Here is a 12,876-nt window from a genome sequence, read left to right as displayed (position 1 = left end):
ACCAAGGCGCAAAAACGGGCACCAAAAAGCTTTGTTTAGTACCCCTTTAAAATTAGTGCTTTATTATGAGTATTGGTTTGGTTTATGGTTTATGGGGTTTAACGTCCCAAAGCAACTCAGGCTGAGGGACGCCGTAGTGGAGGGCTCCGGAAATTTCGACCACCTGGGGTTCTTTAACGTGCACTGACATCGCACAGTACACGGGCCTCTAGAATTTCGCCTCCATAGAAATTCAGCCACCGCGGCCGGGATCGAGCCCGCGTCTTTCGGTTCAGCAGCCGAGTACCATAACCACTGAGCCACCGCGGCGGGTAATTATGAGTATTACACGCGGTGCGAAAATTACTTTCACGTCTCGTGCTTGGGGCATTATGGCCTTGAAGGCTGCCACCTCGCAAAACACCTAATCAACGGCGCAAACATGGCGCGCGCGTGTCAGTGTACGTGGAGCGCGCGGCGAATCTGCCCTGCTGCTTCTCTTGCAGAAACCGTACCACAACTTGCGAGCGGCCTTCGATGCGGTGCTTGACGAGGCCGCCTGGGGCACCATCCACATACCGAGCAGCTACACGAAGACGTTGAAGCAAAGGTGTGTGCTTCTTGTCTGCCCTTTTCTCAAGGCCCCTGTCATTGAGGGCCGATTGATGTCGGTTAGCGCGGAAAGCGTGACATCACGGAGCGCATCAAAGCAGAACGTGCGGAAGTAGGTACCCGTGTCGTCGGCGTTGCCCTCACGTGTCTATGAACTCCTTCCTTCCTTCCTTCCTTCCTTCCTTCCTTCCTTCCTTCCTTCCTTCCTTCCTTCCTTCCTTCCTTCCTTCCTTCCTTCCTTCCTTCCTTCCTTCCTTCCTTCCTTTCTTTCTTTCTTTCTTTCCTTCCTTCCTTCTTCTTTCTTTCTTTCTTTCTTTCTTTCTCTTGTCTTTCTTTCTTTCTTTCTTTCTTTCTTTCTTTCTTCTTTCTTTCTTTCTTTCTTTCTTTCTTTCTTTCTTTCTTTCTTTCTTTCTTTCTTTCTTTCTTTCTTTCTTTCTTTCTTTCCTTCTTTCTTTCCTTCTTTCTTTCTTTCTTTCTCTCTTTCTCCCTCTCTTTCATTCTGTCTTTCTTTCTTTCCTTCCTTTTTTCTTTCTCTCTTTCTCTCTTTCTTTCTTTCATTTCATTTCATTTTCTCACAACAGAAAAATGGAGTATGAGCTAAAGGCTCATAGCCTGAGAGAGGCTCCTACCCCAGGTTGGACAATTCGGCATTTCAGTGCATACTTATTAAAAAGCAAAGATAAACAGGGAACAGCTCTCAATTACATAAACACATTTGAGCATACAAATATAAATATTTGAACATATAAAAGTGAACATATAATATGAAATTAGACAACACTTAGTACTATTTTGAATTTAATGGAAGGAACGCCTACCAAAAGGTTGTTGCTAATAAGATGACGAAGACGTTCCGGCTTCCATGGAAGCCGAAACGTCTTCGTCTTCTTATTAACAACAACCTTTTGGTCGGCATTCCTTCCATTAAATTCATGAATCTTCCACCCGACCAGACGAGTTTTCGTCGAACGTCAGATTTCCTGACGTGTCTACATTGGTCGCCTTTTTCTCGCTGTAGTGTTTTCTATGGGTTCGTTCTTTTGTTCCCGACAAGTGCCTCAGACACACCGCAGCTTCGATGCTAGAACTCATTCCTTTTCATGTGCATGGACAACGTCAGTGCGATAGCATGCGATGTGATATGCTCCAAAGCGGGTACGATCACAGGAAGCGCCCAGACTCGGAGTTCGCGAGACTCCGTTTAACTCTTTAAAGGGAAACTGCATAGGTTTTAGAAATCATCGAGCTTAAGAGGGTCGAATGTGTGAAGCTTGCAGGTAAAGCATGCGAAGTCTTTTTGGGCTAGCACTTGAAATAGTGAAGTAATCGCCGATTAAAATCCGGCTGCCCTTCAAGCTTCCCCACAGTGCATAACGCCAAGTGGGGGGCGCATGATGACGTCATCGAAGGTATTTTTCAACGTACAAACGCCTGCTTTGAAGGCAAAAACCAACGCCACCGCATGCAAACCCTGCCGAGAGCTGTTTGGCAGCGTCTGAGTCAGAGCAGGGTGTGGCTGACGACAGCGGTAATTTGAAATCATTAGGGGTGTGCGAATATCAAATTTTTCGAATACGAATCGAATATGAATACTTAGTTCCGAATATCCAATCGAATAATCAAGGACGACGCATTTAATCACTACAAAACATTTATTTGGGCACCCAAGAACATCAAAGTTCAACTATAAATGATTAAATGAACACAAAAGGTGTGTGTGGCTGCACAAAAAGTATCAAAGTGTCGAACATTATTCTTATAAGAGTGGAAATATCGCAGAGGATGGCTAGTACACAGCATTGATTAAGGCTATCTTGCCATCAGCACAAAAGCGCGTTGCTGGGATGACGTAAAAGGTTGTCGTGAAGGAAAACCAGCTGCACCACATGGTCAGGCAGAAGTAGTTCCCTTCTAACTGAAACGACTCCTGCAGCCACAGAAAATGCCCTCTCACTTGGCACTGATCTGGCACGTATTGCGAGGTACTTCGTGCACAGCTCTGACTATACCAGCTTCGCAGGTATAGCCACAAAAAAGCTCACCAGCGCAGTCAGCTACGGCATGGCCCTTGGAGGAAGAAAGAATTTTCCTTCCGTATAGGCGCCGCCTTGTTGTTATGTATCTGTCGATAGGGCTTGCGGATCAAAATGAACGCCGGTGCTCACAATTAATATTCGGCTAGATACGAATATTCGCGCTCGGGTCGAATATTCGAAACAACACGAATACTTTGATTTCCAATCGAATTCGAATACTAAAAATATAATATTCGAAATATATTCGAAAATTTCGAATATTCGCACACCCCTAGAAATCATACCTTCCGTGACGTCACGCTGAATTTCCTGCACTCCTCCAGAGCATTCAGGAGAAGCGCAAAATGCAATCGTCGATTGCGTCGCTATTTTAAACGCTAATTCAAAAACACTTGGCTTGCTTTACCTACAGCCTATATAGATTTGAATCCTTGAATATCGCTAAATTCTCAAAAAAGGGCTGCAGTTGCCCTTTAAGGCTCTATATACACGAGTGCGTGTATGTATGCTGCACCTAGGAGTGATTTCTACGTTTCAGGGAGTTCAGCCTCCCTGCAGGCAGGCTACTTTACCATGGCAACTAGCGAACGGAGCATACGTATTTCTGAGCACTGAGATCGGTAGCATCCTCCGCCATTGCCACGCACGAGGATCTCGACACCAGTTACGTTAATTGTGCTTTTTTTTCTGAAATTCTATTCCAACGATCTTTTCGGTGTTTACTCGAGAAAGGCTTATATTTTGATGTTAAAATTTTTTAGCATTTCGATGTTTTTTTACTGAATTTTTACGTACCGTGACAAAATTAACGGCGGGTGTTTTCCCTCGGAAGGGCAAATAATTGCATTTCTGGTGACCCGAATAAAATATTTCGGTAGGAAAACATTTCTTTTGAATCGAAATAATGAGTGCCACAAAAAGCTTTGCCGCAGGTGTTAAAAGACACGCGGTAGGATAAGAGTTATACATTAAAAAAATATTCCTGTTTTTATACCAAGTATTGAATGCGAATATGTTGTTGAACAATATTCAGTGGCGCATGCTTTTCTGCTCGTAAGTAGAACCAGCAGAACAGTCCGGTTTTCGAAACTAAGTTGTCAGCAGGCACGCCCAATTTTCTTAGAGCTCGCGCTCACTCGAATTTCAGCGTATAAAATGACGTTAGAAGCGCAAGCGGGGGATCTTTTATAAGCCCTGCTGATTCTTTACTATCAGTCGGGCACATCACGACTAATACTAATGAGCAATCGCTCCTTTCACACAAATTTACTCCATCTTGGCGGACTCCCTTAACACACCTTGGTAAATTGGTTTTTGAGGAAAGGAAATGGCGCAGTATCTGTCTCACATATCTCGGCGGACACCTGAACCACGCCTTAAGGGAAGGGAGGAAGGTGGGAGTGAAAGAAGAAAGAGAGAAAGAGGTGCCGTGGTGGAGGTATCCGGAATAGAAACGCGGCCGCCGTGGTCGGAAAGCACCTTGGGCTGACGTTTTATTTTGTAGTCTGACCTCGTGAGAAGCGCGGGATTTTTCCATTCATGTCTGTTCATTTAAAACGTTGATCTTCAAATAAATAAATAAATAAATAAATATATATATATATATATATATATATATATATATATATATATAAATAAATACATAAAAATTACACAGATGCATGCGTGCTACCATAGGTCCGACGGATGGCATGCCGACGATCTCGCCATTTATTTTTAGAACAGGGTGCATTTGAATGCTCACACCCGTCTAGTCCAGCGAATGATTGTAATCTATTCATTATTTAGGGTTGCAACGCAAGGCGATGAATCGTAATCTTGTTTCACATGATCATTGCTTCGGTTCTGCTGCCTGCAGGGTGGATAGTAAAACTCCGAACGCAACTTTGGAGAACACCATCAACTTCTTCCTGGATGCCACCGGTGAGGACGCGAAAATTCACTGCATGCGCTGAACGGAGAGAGAGAGAGAGAGAGAGAGAGAGAGAGAGAGAGAGAGAGAACTTTATTTACACAGGGATTCGGGGCACGCCCCAGGGTCCCCGCACGACCCCACTGCACTCAAGTGTTTATGTTCCTAAGGTCCATAACACTGGCAGCCCGGCCGGTTGCGATGGTCTGCACGGCCGGGTCCTCCGAGCGCAGCAGGGTCTCCCAGTCCTCCCAGGTCTTGAGGTTCTCTAGGTCCCGCGGGGGAGGGTCCGCCGGGCAGAGGGAAAGGATGTGGAGGGAAGAGGCGAAGGGTTCTGGGCATAGGGCACATGCGGGAGTGGGAAAGGATGGATGATAGTGGGCTAGGGTAAGGGGTGAGGGGAGAGAGTGTGTCTGTAATCTGCGCCAGAGTGTTGCTTGTTTGTTATCTAGGGAGGGGTGGGGCGGGGGGTAGAGCTGGCGCGAGGCTCTGTAGGCCTGCGTCAGCTTGCTGAATGAGTGCATGCGCTCCTTCGCGAATCCCCGATCAGAGGTCACCTGAGCCCGGTTTAAAGGAACTCGGGCTAAAAGGTTGGCGGCCTCGTTTCCGGGATTCAATATGTTTGCTGAACTGTATTGTTGGTCTTTCTCTCGGAGCGCTTATTTCCCAGAGGCACGCGCTCATTGGTTGAGGACAGGTTACAGGTGAATGACAGGTGAGGCAGGTGTGACGCGATCCGCACAAACAAGAAGCGAGCTTAGAAATGGCGAAAATTCATGCGATAACGCAGCAACGCGGTTCCTCACGAGGTTGAATTAGAGATCACGTAAGGTGGGATAGAAATACTATGTGACATCTTGAAGGGAAAAACAGCGAAGAAACACAGCACGAAGAAAGAACAGAACGGCACAACGCGCTTACTATCAACTCAAATAATAGCTAACTTATTTCTTTGTCAAGCAGTCTAACAGATGGATTGCTGATGAAACTATGGCCTCTCCGCTGAATGATTAGTGCTTTGTAGAATTTTCTTGTTTTCTTCGTTCTGTATTTCTTTAGGACGCGCGTGCTCTCCAGGAAAGGGGCGCAGTTTTTGAAGAGCATTCCCTTCAATGCACAGTAAGGACGCGAAAGCAAAGATGGATGGATGGAATGGATGAAGCAAGTCATAGATATTCATCTATGGAGTACCGGCACACCCTGTTTTCGTTCATTGCCATGTGCATGCTTTCCCGGGTTACGATCTTTAAACGCATAAAGCGCGATTTCCTTCTGCTCTCTTTGTCTTTATGCTCTTGCACACACTCTAATAGTGAAAACGTGCTTATTGTCGTGGCTTCCCGTAAACACTCTCGCGTCGCTGCACATCGCAGACTACACCATCCGCAACACTCTGCAGTTCGAGATCGTCGACGCGCACGCCCGGTACCTGAAGCTGCTCTCCTACAACTTCACCAAGACCAATTTCTCCGTCGAGACCATTCGGGTGAGTACGCATGCTCTGCGTGCACTGGCGTGTCCAGGAAGGTTAAGAGAAAAGGTCCCACTGCAGAATAGCGCGCAGCTAACGCCAGAGCGAAATACAGCATGGGAACAGTAGTAACTAATGCGCCCACACACAGAACAGAACACAGCGCAGAGAGATAAGCGAGATAAGGTATGTATCATGCATGTGCAAGCACTTGCTGCAATATTATGAAACACGTAATATCAGAAACCTTGTTTAATTACTGTGAAAAATTCTAAAACTTTGTTCTTAACCAACACGATTTCAAACAAAAATTGGCCGCAGTTATGCAACTCACTGAAGCTATAAATTATTTTTCTAGCGTACTTAATAGAAACGTCAGTCATGTGCTGTTTGCCTCGATTCCTCAAAAGCGTTCGACCACTTTCCACACGCAGAACTTATTGATAAACTACTAAGCCTTGGCGTTAACATTAACACTATCAGATTTAGTAAGAACACAGTTTATGGAAGTCAATGGCGCAAAATCTTGAATTTTACCTTACACGTCAGGAGTCCCTCAGAGATCTGTGCTAGGCCCAGTCTTTTTTCTGAGTTAGGTAAAAGACATTGCAGACATGACATGAGTCCAATATCAAGGTCCGACTTTTTGCTGACGACTGCTTAATTTATACCGCAGTAGCCAGTCACAAGGACCAGATCGGCTTAAATTCCGCAATAAAAATTATTAGAGGCTGGCTCGGTAAGTGGAATGCAAACAAGGGTGACCAATAAGATCAAAAGCACACACTCCTTCGATTACGAGATGATAAGACCATAGATCGCATTAAGTACCTTGGAATTGCCATATCGAATGACCTCAACTAGAAAACAAATATTGTCAATATATGCTCCTCAGCTGAAAAAAAGCTCTGGTACTTGAGGCGAAATTTAAGAGATGCTGCTGAGCAAACTAAATTAGCTGCTTATTTAACGGTTGTCCGTCCCCCCTTAGAGTATGTGAGCATCGTGTGGGATCTGTTCAAAAAATCTGGTAGATAGAATTAAAAAAAAATCCAAAGAGCAGCAAGGTCAATCTTGCCAAATATCATTCAACCAACTCTGTAGCTAAAATACTAAGGAACTCAACCTGCTTCCACTTTCACAACGCAGAAGGATAGCTAGATTGAAATTTCTTTCTCTGATTCACCGTAAGGGGCTTAATTTCAACACACAACAGTACATGAAGCAGCGTTCGTCTTGAACATTTGGAAGCAGCCACCAAGACCATATTCAACCGATATCAGCACGGATGGATGTATATCAGTACTCGTTTTTCCCCAAAACAATAGAGGAGTGGAACTCGATGCTACACGAAATACTAACATTGGACAGTGTAAATAAATTTGAAACTAAGCTAACCAAACTTTTTGCTTTGGATCGAAATACGTAGCTGCTACTTTAAAGCTGATAAATTGTCCAAATAAAAACTTATGTTCCTGGATGTAATACACGTTTCATCTAGCGGCTGTGGCGATATTGATGGCACCTGATCTTTTTCGTCTGTTGCTTCTTGCTTTGAATACTGCCTTTTCTTGTATCATTTCCTTGTTTGGTCTATTGTTGACTGCGAGAGCACTGCTGCCTGTAGCGGCCCTGTAACGGCCTGCGGCGAATAGCATTGATAAATAAATAAATATTTACTTTTCCCCCTGCACATGACCACAGCGAACAGTTCTACTTTCGTTATGCACTGCCACAGAAGAGTTTGAAAGGGGAAGCGTGGCTCCCATTATTCTATCCGCGACTGTACTTAGGTTTAGCGGTTTAGGTTTAGGCTTAGCGATATTCATTGTTGATGATGGCGCTGCATTTTTATGCATCTTTATGCATACTATATTTATGCATTTTTTTTTGTGCAAGGGCAGCTATATATGATCAAAAACGCCATGGCGGAAGGTATCTTCGTTTTCACACGTTTTCAGAAGGTTGGGTCAAAGGCACATTTCCCAGACATTTCGTTCCCAAATAAGCCGAGCACCAGGCCAGGGGAAAGCTTGTAACTGTTGTATCACCGGTGGGTACCCGGCGGCAGTGGGGATCGAACCCCGCACCTCCCGCACGCGAGGCAGATGCTCAAATCGCTAGGCCACAGGTGCGGTACAGTATTCATTGTTTTAATTGGATATGTCAAGGACACCACCATGTGAGTCGTAAAGACTGAACAAGATACAGCGGAGAAATTTACATTGCTAAGAATCTATCGCGCCTGGTTCAGCACGTAGAAGAAACTGCCGACTTCGTCGCATTTCTATGGCCGCGCTTGGGGAGAGTGGGAACAGTTTATAAACGCGTCCCGGGAAAAATACTTCTACATTTTGGACAAAAAAACAGCGCTTGTCCTGTCTTCACCGTGTTCTGCGTTCACGCTTATTCTGCGCTAATTTCCACCGAGAATGAACCACAACCAACTAGTGTAAACGTCTCTTCTGAAACTTTTGTAGAATGGGTGCTTATTGCCAGAAAATCGGGACTGGCTTTGTAACTGACCTCTTCTTCATTTTCCGTGTGTCTGGCCATGCAGTTCTCGGATCCGTTCTACAACGCGTTTGACTTCGAGTTCCGGGAATTCATGAGCCCCGGCATCATCGTCGCGTAAGTCACGTCCAGCTCACATCAGCTGCGCACTCGTAGTACTGGCGCAGCTGAAGCTTAGGCATAGAATACGTGTGGCGGTAGAGTATGTGCGCGGGACATGTTCAGCCGGGCTATTACGCCCACACGATGGCGTTGAAAGGATTCGGAGGCACGACAGGCAGTGTAGACACTGCCTGCGTTCGGTGTACATGTTTACGCTTCCACAAAGAAGTTTTCATGTTCACTAAACCATTGAGTATGGTAGCTTATCTGCAGCCGCTCTTAATAGATGAATGGGTTTTATTGGCTTCCCCTTTCAATAGAGGCTCTGGCGAGTGCTACCTTCTTTTGGTTAATTGAAGTGGCAATCTTAGCAGTCTGAGCATTTTCTTACTTTTTATAACTTAGTCATATTCTGGTGCTTTGCCATTCTAAGCTGTTTTCTTTCTATGTTCAAAGCTTGAGAGGCAACGCAGCGCTACACAGTGGGCAGAAACCCTTACCCTACTACCCTATACCTGTAGTACCTCTTTCATTTTAGAACGTCTTAACGTTATTCAACGTCTTTAAGACGTTGAATAACTTCTTATGTGCGGCCACACGTTCGGACTGGTATGGTTGAGAGGCAATCTAGCTCGCACTCAGCGCTTCAGGTTTGGTGGTGCGCCTGGAAGTGGCTCAGGTTCGTGAAGTTGCTTGTGTGCCCGCATGTAAGAGGGAGGCAAGATGGAATGCTTGCATCTCTCAATATGTGTTTTCCGCATTAGAAGGATGACTGTTTTTAACGTCTACAGATTTTAATTTTAAAACCTGTGAAAGATAGTTCGATGTGATCTCTGCAGGTGGACTGTAGAACAAGAAGGTCATTATGTACTGTACGTGACAGAGCTCCATACTTAGATGAATAATGCACTAAAACTACCTAATCAACATTTTATTTTTAGATTTTAGGGGGCAAGGTTATATTGCGAAATTGAACGTCGTCAATTTCAAGGTGAGACCATTTTTAAAACTTTCTTTATCGCCAATGTGGCTGGAAGTATCGAAAGTCAGAACTGTGCATATAAAAGCTCTTTGAGTTGGCTTTTTATCGTTGCGGGTAGTATCGTCACTGAGAACACTTTAACCGCTTCTGCGTTACAAAATGCACAGAGTCTTTATTTTCTGCATTAGCAACGCGAGCGACACCTTTTTATAAATTTGCAATGCGGAGAGGCCAACTCAACGAGTTTTCATACCGCATTTCTGATTTTCTATATTTCGGCGATAAAATTTAAGAGCTCAGCTCACCTTCGATGTTGACGGCCTTCAATTTCGTAATATAATCTTGCCGCCTAAAATCAGAAATAAAAAGCTGATCAGTTTATTTTAGTCAGTTAATCGTGCAATCATCCGACTTGTCGAGCAAACCACCTGCACTGACTGCACCGACTTACCGTTTCACAGTTTTTAAAATCGAAATCACGTGGTGTTGTATGTATAATAATATTTGTTCATTTGATAGTGAGCACTTCGCCCTGTCCTATTTTCTTCAGGCTTACCAACATCCTTACCAACTGTCCCTACCAACTTGTCCAAATATCGAACTTTTTGGAATTCTTGACAACTCAAAATGAACAAGAAAGCCTAACAAAGTCGTCTAGGCAAAGTTTCGACGAGCGGGCTTCTCTTTCTCCTGGCCTGGCTGGGTCTGGTAGGCGCGCATGACACTCGCGAATAATGGGATGAAGCTTGAGACACCAGCCAATCACGAAGCTGTCTCACATCGGGAGACATAGCAGATTTGCGAGCTCCGTGATGGCCCTTGAAGCGGCCCTTGTGAGTCGTAGCTGTAGTGGCAGCTTTAAAGGGGCCCCGGAACATCTTCTGAGAAGAGTACATAAACTCGCTCGACCACTAGGATGCGTTGTTATGAGCAGCTGAGCTAAATAATGCACTTGTACACGCAGCAGAGAAGCCACAATCGCTCGCAGATTTACCAACTCCTTTACGGCAACTTTTGTGAAGCTCTCGCTCTCCTCTAGGGCGCACGTCTGCCCATGTTGGCTAAGAGATGTTAATTGGTTAGATTCTTTCAGACGTCGCGCAGCTAACACGGCCGCGGCCATTCAGCCATATCGCTCCGGAGGGTCAGGAAGCTCCGCCCTCAAGGAAATAATTCCCGCGCGCGTCGGCAGATGGCGGTGGGGCCGAGTGCGGGATAGTGCGGGAGGATAGCGGAGGAGCGCCGACCTTTCAGCTTGCAAAAGTGACGAGAGAAAAGAGAAAGGCGCGTAAACATTGAACTTCAAGTTTTGACTACTGATAACTCAGCTTCTATCAAACACATTAAAAAAAAATTCTTGCTTCAGGACATTCGTGAAGACGGCGCCCTTTAACATCCCAGGCATACCGGAACTGTATCTTGAGAGCACCTTTTATAGTCCACTTAATGCCGGATAACCCGAATTCCTCGGCCAGTAGAGTGCTGTGCATTTGTTTGCATGCGATGGGCAGGTAAGTACAGCGCCCTGAAAAGTATTTCTATTTAAAGATATCAGAAAGTGCTTTCTCCGCTCCCTATCGCCGCAGCACGCTGTTCGCCCTGTCCATGTCCCTGACGGCTCTGCTGCTGGTGGCCGAAAGCCAGGAAGGGATCCAAGCACGCTGCGTCGTGGCAGGTACGCCTGCGCTCCTGCGTCGAAGAAACAATGGACGTAAACGAAGCGACATTTCCTCCTGTGTAGCCGGGAATGCGGATGCATCACCAGTGGGGGAACTTCTATACAGCTGTCACGTTAGATGGTGTAGGTCATGGTTCTTCAGCTCAAGGAGCGAAAACAGTTGTCATGCCCAACAATTCTGGACAAAAACATTTTTGAGTGGGAAGCCGTTTATAAACACAATTTTTTCACATAATCTAAGATTTAACTATAAAATTCAATACACCCGCTGATCACCCGATGGCAGCCTTATTTTTTTTTTTAACGTTTATGCTATCGTAAAAAGCGTTCCCCATTGGTTTTCTGCGGCAGCCCTAACTGTTCGATACGCTCGATGCAAACCCTTTGAAAGAAATATTTTGTTCCATATCAGAAGAATGGACCATTGCCTTCAATATTTCCATGACAGTGTCTTACAATTTTCCAATTTTCAAAATTTTTGTCCGATGAAGTTGGACATTCTTATTCTCAATGCTGGTAGCAACTTTAATCACGGTTAACGCAGCCTCGGCTATCTAGCTAGTTGTGGTTGTGCCTAGCTGCAGGGCAAACTGAACTGCGGTTATTTCATTAACCGTGTTTACCGCAACCTCGGTAGACCTCGATAATACCCTTTTTACACGGGATGCCTTAACTAGCACCCGGCAAACATTGGCCGCGCCTAACTGTAGCTAGCCTACTTGCGTATCTAGGGTATAAGTCGGTCGGCACATACGTCTTGGTTGGCATGAGGCACCTGAGCGCCAGGAAATCACTGCATGACCGTTTGAATCCATGCTTCTTTTAGCACTCAAGCTTATCGTAGGCGAATTTCAAGGGAGTCAACACTACTGGGTGGTAGTAAAGTGGCAACTGGAAACTGTACGTGCTTAAGTGAGGCGACCAACAGCGCTTAGGCCAGGGGGTTAAGCGCGGGTAGGAAATTTACGCTAATACTTCGTAGCGCCATCTTGGTGCCGCCATAGTTACCCGCAAGGATTGATGCGATACAGTCTTGATTTTCAACAGAATACTAGCACGAAAAGAGATGCAGTTGTAATAAAAACTGCCCGTTTGTACAGTGGTTATGGTCTGTTAATGAGAATACTCTTCTGCTCTGGGCACACATAGCTTAAAAATAGTTGTCATCATTACAGCGCTTGGAAAAATATGATCTGAAAACATATGGGCTGCTTGATCACGACGCGACGAATACGTCCACATCGGATAGCAGTTGTCTACCAAGAGGCACATCATAATGGCTGCCGCTACGGTCACCAAAACGTCATAGGGTGTCCACGGGACTGCGGTCGCCCTTTCAGTCAGTATGCCATGTCACTTCTGCCAACTGACTCTCTGCCCCTCACAACATACGCTTCCTTTCTCTGGGGCTGATATTGGGGGCATTAGCAAATACCACACAGTGTCAGGTACGCGGGTGGTGTTGGGAAGTTTTCGGGAATAAGTAGGTCATGTCTGGCGCAGGACAGGGTTATTTGCAGGTCACTAAGTGGTAGTGGTATTTGTACTGCGGCAGATGTGTGGTGAACATGTCTGTTCTACGTCAATGGG

The 12,876-nt window shown here is 45.4% G+C and overlaps 1 protein-coding gene across 3 annotated transcripts in view; it reads left to right on the top strand.

Annotated features, from left to right (window-relative positions):
- LOC149325399 (ABC transporter G family member 23-like) overlaps positions 1–12,876 on the top strand; it is a 48,466-nt gene that overhangs the window by 22,390 nt on the left and 13,200 nt on the right. For 2 of the 3 annotated variants that reach the window (XM_089564043.1, XM_089564045.1), the window contains exons 9-12: positions 486–589; positions 4,486–4,550; positions 5,913–6,025; positions 11,195–11,283. In XM_089564043.1, the coding sequence (XP_089420169.1) occupies positions 486–589; positions 4,486–4,550; positions 5,913–6,025; positions 11,195–11,283 (371 nt within the window). Of the gene's footprint in view, positions 1–485; positions 590–4,485; positions 4,551–5,912; positions 6,026–8,570; positions 8,642–11,194; positions 11,284–12,876 lie in introns of all 3 variants that reach the window. The other variant, XM_089564044.1, reaches the window with a different exon arrangement.

The sequence above is a fragment of the Amblyomma mixtum genome, chromosome 10, assembly GCF_055824585.1.
Source record: "Amblyomma mixtum isolate Tamu chromosome 10, ASM5582458v1, whole genome shotgun sequence".
Taxonomy (NCBI): Eukaryota; Metazoa; Arthropoda; class Arachnida; order Ixodida; family Ixodidae; genus Amblyomma; species Amblyomma mixtum.
This window is presented reverse-complemented; position numbering and strand designations above follow the sequence as displayed.